The sequence below is a fragment of the Amblyomma americanum genome, chromosome 5, assembly GCF_052857255.1.
Source record: "Amblyomma americanum isolate KBUSLIRL-KWMA chromosome 5, ASM5285725v1, whole genome shotgun sequence".
NCBI classification, from domain to species: Eukaryota; Metazoa; Arthropoda; class Arachnida; order Ixodida; family Ixodidae; genus Amblyomma; species Amblyomma americanum.
In genome coordinates, this window is record NC_135501.1 from 165094926 (window position 1) to 165102875 (window position 7950).

The 7950-nt window shown below is 50.8% G+C and overlaps 1 protein-coding gene across 1 annotated transcript; it reads right to left on the reverse strand.

Annotated features, from left to right (window-relative positions):
* Nucleotides 1-285: 285 nt before the first annotated feature.
* Nucleotides 286-6372, reverse strand: hb (zinc finger protein hunchback). Its single transcript, XM_077665690.1, has 2 exons — nt 5386-6372; nt 286-3286 (listed from the first exon to the last, which is right to left on the reverse strand). The coding sequence occupies exons 1-2, from the start codon at nt 6332-6334 to the stop codon at nt 2424-2426; spliced, it is 1812 nt and encodes a 603-aa protein (XP_077521816.1). The 5' UTR covers nt 6335-6372; the 3' UTR covers nt 286-2423.
* Nucleotides 6373-7950: the final 1578 nt, after the last annotated feature.

The following is a 7950-nucleotide window of genomic DNA, read 5'->3' on the forward strand; positions in this document are numbered from 1 at the left end:
TCTAAACGCAGATCTGAGGCACGGATCACGTCTTACATTCGTAGACAGGGAGCGGTTGCCGAGCCGAGATTGCTCCGTGGAGCAGTCGGGACTGCTCCGCCGAAATAGGCGGATCCGACCGGAAGTTTGCGTGACGTTCTATTTCAGCGGCGATAGCGGCGCCCTACATGCTCTGGCCAGAGCAAGTGTACTCCAATCACAATTTCATGTCGCGCGCTCTGCGCCGGATTCAGGCGCTCTGTCACAGAGCGTGCAGACCGCTCCGGGCCTGCGATTGGAATTCACCATTACTTGCGATTCTTACGCCCCCCCCCCCCCCCTTCTAAATCCTTCGTTGTCTACCCGGATAGTCACCCATGCCCACTCGGGTGGTGCGCACGGTGACGTCACTTTTCGATGAACTGCGACAGTGGTCCAGACTCCCTTGTACCCATCCGGTCACCACTGAAGAAGCAGCCAGGTTGGCTTAGAAACGTCAGGTTTCCCGAAATGTCGGGTTTGTTTGGTCGGATTGTTACATTCTCTTCTTTCTAGTTCATAAACTGAACCGGCAGATTTCTATTAGAAACGTTCGTGTTCCGAAGTAATGGGCAATTTGGTTACTTAGAGCAGCACTAGATGTCGCCACAAGGACTCGGCTCTCGTGTATCGGTGTCTGTCCGAGAAAAAATGCAGAAAAATAAGCTAGTGTGACGGGGCGCATTTCTGCATCCCATTTCACAGCTCGAGTTTCAACTGCGTCCAACCCTTAGAGCAGAGAAATGGCCTGGTTTTGCAGAAGGATGGGGCGACCTGCATGATCTCCACGATTCGCATGATTCGTACCATGTGTAACCATTACCGTCTGATGAAAACCGTTAAATATTTATCCTTTAAAGCATAACGTGGAAAGATGTGCGCGAAGGCTTTTTTTCCCCTTGCCAAATATGGGAATAACCGCTGTGACGCGCAGTCTAGCTTATCCAAGTTATGCTAAGTGCTGACGCGGATTTAGCGGGGAGATGTTTCAAGGCTGGTTTTCGCCTCATGGATTTTCAAGATGCCATGCGTAGAGTTCAGTCAGAGAAAAGTTACTGCCTTGCAAGCGATGCGTCGCCTCATTATATCAACGTTCGCAGCCATTACAGTTCAACAGCCTACTGACCAACCGTGGGGGACTCCCTGCCGGCTGGTTTTCCGAGGAGCATTTTGACTTTACTCGGTATGATGCAGGCACTGTATCTACGAGCAAAATGACTGACCCATAATGTGTGTAGAGGCTAAGTTACGACTTCTTCTAGGCATTGGAAATTCCAGATAGTTTGCAGACTCCACAGAATGTGCTGATTCTTCTAGTTAAGAAAATTGCATTTTTAGAAAGAGGATAATTGTTTTTGCTTCTGCATTGGCAAGTTCGTGCTTTTTGTTGCCATTTTTCTCGCCGTTTACGCCTCTGCTTTCAGCCTATAGAATCTGTGCCCTTTTGAGAAAATTTTTACTTCAGAGTCAGCGCTTGTTCCTGTCTTCACTTTGCACTGCTTTGTCGTCCATTTACCGCTGTTTTTCGTCGAAATGCTCCTCCATAAGTTCCACTTAACGCTATTTACTAGCGAGGTAAGGATTTCCTGCAGAGGGAGCAGGAGCCTGTTTACTACTCGCGCCTTTGAGGGAGAACCGCAATTGCTGACTCGCTGGTACCGAGTTCATGCAAACGCAGAGTCGTCGAGTTGAGGTGGCCCTCCTCTGCCCGAATCGACCCGCTGCTGTCGGGTCATGTAAACGAGGCTTTTGAGGCTTTTGAAAAACAGTACCATGAACAGTGAAGACTGCCATGCTTCAAACATTTCCAGGAATCCGGGAAAAGCTTTGCTATAGTCGGACACAAGTAAATAAAAAAGCGGTTTTCCCTGTCAGAGGACCCGTTTCCAGCCAATGGCGTCGGCCGATACTCATGAATGTGCCAGGGTGACAATGCAGGGAGTAGCAGCTGAAAGGGGATAGTCCCCTTCCTGCATTGTCCGAGATAGTCCCCTCCGCGCATTGCATATCCACCCCTTGCGTTGCCACACCGCTCACCTTAGAAGGTTTATGAGAATCGGCTAACGCTATCGACTAGAAGCCGCATTTTCCTTGACTTGTACCTGACTGTAGTTCCCTTGGCTGCCGCCACTTGACGGCATGGCTTTGAACATTAAAAATTAGTATCGCGTTGACGTCATCTGTGATATGAGAAAGAGAATGACTGAGTGACTGTAGAACAGAGCACGATAGACGGCTAGGCTTAGCGACACTGGCTGGACGATGTGTCCCGAACTCCTAGTAATGTATACGCCAGCAGTGAGATCGCAGCCTGCGAACCAAAGGTTACCCGCATTGCGAATGGCGCAGAGGTCTGCGCTTTCAATTGATCTAAAGCTAGTAAAGGAAAATAAAGAAACGTCATCTCAAAGATGCGCAGCACGCGCAATGTGCAAGAAGAAGGCCAGCTTGTCCTCGCTACGTTGGCCACACATGTTGCACGTGAAAGGATCGTGGTATCCATGGTACCCCATGTGAACCGTGTACATGACGCAGTGCTCGAAAGCAATGTCGCAATAAACGCAACGGAACGAGTCCTTGGGCTTTTGTTCGTTCTCGGCCTGTTCAGAGACCTCGCGAAGCCTGGACGCCAGAATGGAGGGCGAGCCCTGAGGGGCCGCGGAGGACGGCTCGGCAGACTCCGGGTTCTTGGCCTCTTCTTCCGCGTCCGAAGCATCCTGAAGTCGCATGCACAGCTTGTCGATTCGCATCGCCCTGCCCTTCCGTCGACTGCGCGGCAGATCGGCGGGAGCGCGGCTGAGGTCCAGGGGAGAGCCTCTCCTCTCGTCCCGCGGAGGTGGAGGCTCGTGGCTAGACGTGGAGGACACGTACGGCACATCGACCGCTGGCGTCGGCGGGGTTTGCTCTACCTTCAGCACTGCGTCTTGTATCTCGTGTGGAACTGGCTGTGATGACTGTAGTCCCTGAAGGGCCTTTATTTGCTGGGGCTGCTGCATCTGTTGAGGGGGAGGTGCCTGGAGCTGCTGCAGTGGCGGCGGCTGGGGCAGCCCGTTGGCCAAGTTCCGGAAGCCGTGCAGCCGGAACAGGTCTTGACTCTCGGCGTGTCCCATGACGTGGCGGCCCATCTGTTGATCGTCGGGCGTGGCGAAGTCACACACGCTGCACTTCCACGGCACCGTGCCGGACGAAGCGTGCGCTGCGGCGTGCAGCATTTGTTGTTGGGCGCATGCCACGGCAGGGATGAGGCCCACCAGCGGCTGGCCCTGCACTGGGGGCGAGATGGGTTGCAGGTTAGTAGTGGCTCCGCGCGAGAGCCGGGCCTGAAAGTCAGTGCGAGTTGCAGAGCAGTTATGTGGGGTGTACTGGTGCAGAGGGAAATGAACGGAGCACGCTGCAGTGGTCTAGCTCACTAATGCGCTCCGTTGCCGAATTAGACAGAGTATGCTGGGACGAGCAAAACGATTGAAAAATAAAATGGCCCTGTCCGTGCCGCCAGATATAACGTGGTTAGCTGAAGTAGATAAGTAGATCTTTCATATGCAACAGTACTATGATGCTGTCATGTATTAGCTCATAGTTACAAATGGTCCATGGCCGCATTTCGACGGAGGCAAAATGCAGCAACACTTGTGTGCTGGGACTTCAGCCTACGTCAAAAGACCGCAGATGGTCGAAATTGGTCCGGAGGCCTCCGCTATCTCTCAGAGCTCATGCGCAGCTTCAGGACATTGTACCCCACATACCATACCATACTCTGCATACCATACCATACATACCATATCATGCCATATCATGTCATCTCATTCCATATCATGTCATGTCATACCATCCAATACCATGTCATAACATACCATACCATACTATGCATACCATACACATACCACACCATGTCATATCATCCATATCATGCCATGTCATACCATCCAATACCACGCCATAACATACATATCACACCATGCCATGCCATCCCATAGCATATCACGCCATGCCATACCATCCAATACCATGCAATACCATACCATACCATGCCACACCACACCATACATAATACCATACCCCAGCACACCACACCATACATCATGCCATACCATACCATGCACAGCACACTATACCATGCATGATACCGCACCACAGCACACCATGCCATACCATAGCTTTTTCGTTTGAAGCAGAAGTGAATGCACTTAGAGCAGCGAAGCGTCCTGAGTTGTCTGTCCGCACCTGTATATGAATCTAAGTAATACCTGTCTCTCCCTGAAATCCAAGTCTCTTGGCCAGCTTAACTGTCGTGGCGACTAAAATCCGATGAATGCACAAATGTCTGGTGCTCCTTGACTATGCAACTCACACTGATTGAAAGTAAGGCATGATAAAACCTTTGCATCACTGAGTACGAAAGGCGTCCCAAGTATTGGCCTACGCTCCATCTCGTAAGTTCCTTGCAGTGCTATGGAAAGTAGAAACCTCCTCAGCCAATCAGGAGAGCGCGTCAAACGTTGTTCCTCCGCGTCTCGTCGTCTGCTCGCGGCGTACACAGGTATGCCAGGAAACTGATAGCGTAAATCGACGGTGTCTGCGTACCACAAGCGTATGCATGCTTACGTGCGCTAAACGCAAGCATTTTGCGGGCTCTTACTCCATTTGTGATATTCGTATTTTCAGTTCAGCGTATGCGAACGGAGACGCAACGGAGATAACCCCAGGCCAGTGGCGCTGCCTGGTCGTTAGAAAGGGAACGGGATAAAGGAGGGAGTGAAAGAAGAAAGGAAGAAAGAGGTGCCGTAGTGGAGGGCTCCGGAATAATTTCAGCCACCTGGGGATCTTTAACGTGCACTGACATCGCACAGCACACGGGTGCCTTAGCGTTTCGCCTCCATCGAAACGCAGCTGCCGCGGTCGGGTTCGAACCCGGGAACTCCGGATCAGTAGCCGAGTGCGCTATCCACTGAGCCAACGCGGCGAGATTGAAAATTGGTTTTGAGGACAGGAAATAGCGTGGTATCTTTCTCGCATATCGGCGGACACCTGAACCGCGCCGTAAGGGAATGTATAAAGGAGGGAGTGAGAGAACAAAGGAAGAAAGAGGTGCCGTAGTGGTGGGATTCGGAATAATTTTGACCACCTGGGGATCTTTGACGTGCACTGACATCGCACAGCACGCGGGCGCCTTTTGCGTTTCGCCTCCGTCGGAATGCGGCCGCCGCGGCCGGGTTCGAACCCGGGAACTCCGGCTGTGCTGCCGAGCGCCCGCATCTCATCACAGTTTTGGTAATACTGCAAGGAACTACTGATATGAAGTATTCCATCTATCGACCTGGGCCGATATCTTTGGCCACACGCACCATGTCGAAGGCAAAGGAGGCTTACCGCCGAGTTCCTGCAAGGCGGGCACGGCAGGCTCCTGCGGAGGGTACCCGCGGGGTCCTCGACGCGGTCCGCGCCTGGTGCCGTACACGTCTAGCACCGGAAACGGGTTGGGGCTTCCGTCCGAGTGCAGCACGCTGGCCGGCCGGTGCACGTACTTTCGTAGGTGCAGCTTGAGACTGTGGCAGTACTTGGTGGCGTAGTTGCAGTCAGCGCAGCGGTACTGGTACACGTTAGAGTGAGACTTGAGGTGGCTGTTGAGCATGCTCTTGTTGACGCAGCTGTAGTTGCACTTGGAACACTTGAACGGCTTCGAGCCGAAGTGGTTTCGCAGGTGGTACTCCAGGTGGTGCTTGTACTCGGTAACGAACGGGCACTTGGGGCACGTGAGCAGCTTCTCGCTGCGGATGTGCACCTTGCTGTGCTCCCAGAAGTCCGTCTTGCTGGCCGCAACGTGGCCGCACTGGCGGCAACGGAACGTGCGATCCTTGCACTCGTCTGCGCCCGGAAGGGTCTGCTGCCACTGGTCGTCCGAGTGGAAGTCCTTGACGTGCCTCTTGAGGCGGCCCTCGGTGCGGGACCGGTAGTCGCACATGGGGCACTTGTGGTCCAGGTGCGTGGCCATGTGGCCGTTGTACTCGGCCTTGGAGCGGCCCTGGAACGTGCACATGTGACACCGGTACGGACTGGGAGACAAGGAATCCGCCGAGGTGGCGTCCGTGGAGGAAGGCGGCTGTTGTGGCTGTTGCTGCAGGTCCTTGCGCGCCGGGACCAGCTCGGCCAGGAGGGGGCTTTCGCTGGCGTCGCCTTCGAGGGCGGAGCCCAGTGCGCCGGTCTTCTGCAGTGCGCTCTGCAGCTGCGCCAGAGGGTTTCCGTTGAGGGTCGAGTCGCTGTCGCTGTCGTCTCCGCACGAGGCGTCCGAACGCTCACGGCCGCCGCCGTCCTCGGCCATGGCGCCACTGTCGCCCTCCTCCTCCTCAGGGGTGCGCATGTTTCCTGCGCAAAGTCAAGTGTGAAGAAAATGAGTTCTATGGCTTCCGTGGCGTTTTTCATAACATATTGAAATCTTATTTATCTGCGCGAGTACGACAAGTAGTAATTAACAATAAATTATCCGACCCGAAATCAGTTTTAGCAGGTGTCCCGCAAGGAAGCATATTGGGGCCTCTACTTTTTATCATCTACATTAATGACATCGTTCTCATTGACCCACGCCCAACATTTATAATATATGCTGATGATACCAGTTTATTTTTCAACTCTAGCAATATACAAAATCTGACTGAACAAGCAAACACGTGTTTACATCTTTTAAATCATTGGTCGATCGTCAACTCACTATCTATAAACATAAATAAAACAAAAGTCGTGCTTTTTAGGCCAAGAAATATAATAGTGTGCGATAGAGACATTTTACTTCGGATTGGGTCTGTGCCTTTAGAAGTTGTCTCCGTCGTAAAAAGCCTTGGAGTGTATTTTGAGAAGCATTTATCGTGGTCAACACATGTCGATAAAACAGCGGACAAGCTGTCAAAAATAACTGGTGTGTTAAGTAAACTACGCTATTTTTTGCCACAAAAAGTGAAACTAATTCTTTATAATTACATGTTTGCTTCCGTTTTAAACTACGGTTTCACTGTATGGGGAACTACTACACTCTCAAACTTAAACAGGTTACATGTAATCCAAAAAACGAGCCATAAGAAGCATTGCAAGCATCCCCCGCGACGTTACGACAAAACCCCTTTTTAATGCCTTCCACATAACTCCAATACACGAGCTATATAATGTCAACTTAATAAAACGATATAGAAGTAATACCTATCGTAATTTTCTTGAAACTTTGTCTCAACTAACACCTAGAGAACACACTTATGCCATAAGAAACCGCGATAAATGGTTCATTCCCCAAATACGAACTAACTGTGGACGTCAAATGCTCAGCTACCTCTTACCATTATTGCTAAATGCTTTGTGTTAGTCTTACAAACCAGTATTTTTGCATCTTAATTCTTTTCCTGTTCTTGTCTGTTTTTTCTCTTTTTTTATTTTTTCCGAGTCAGTTGTGTCTCGCTTATTTTTCCTCAAACGCAATTGTTATGTTAGTTGCTGCCAATATATGTAATCAAACAAGCCTTGTAACCTTGTACGGGGGCGCAGGCGCGCAATCAAGCTCCAGTGAGAGCTTTTTGTCTGCGCCCCTAACATCTGGATGATGTAAATAAAGATTTGATTTGATTGATTGATTGATCTTTGCAGGAGTTTGCGTCCCTCATAGCCTGAGTCGCTTTGGGACGTTAAACCCCCATAAACCAAACCAGCTATGCAGGAGTGATACGATTTCATTCGTTTTGTTCCTTCTATGGAACCTGCTAGATGTTCCCTTGTAAACAAGCAAACATTTTGTTCCTTCTATAGAACCTCTGAAATGTTCCCATGTAAACAAGCAAACGCAATGCCATTGCATGTGCAGGGCTCTGTACGGGAGACAAAAACGCTATGGGGAACGCAGTACAACTCATTAACTTTTAATAATGTCGTTTTCGAGAAAGGACATCTGAGACAAGG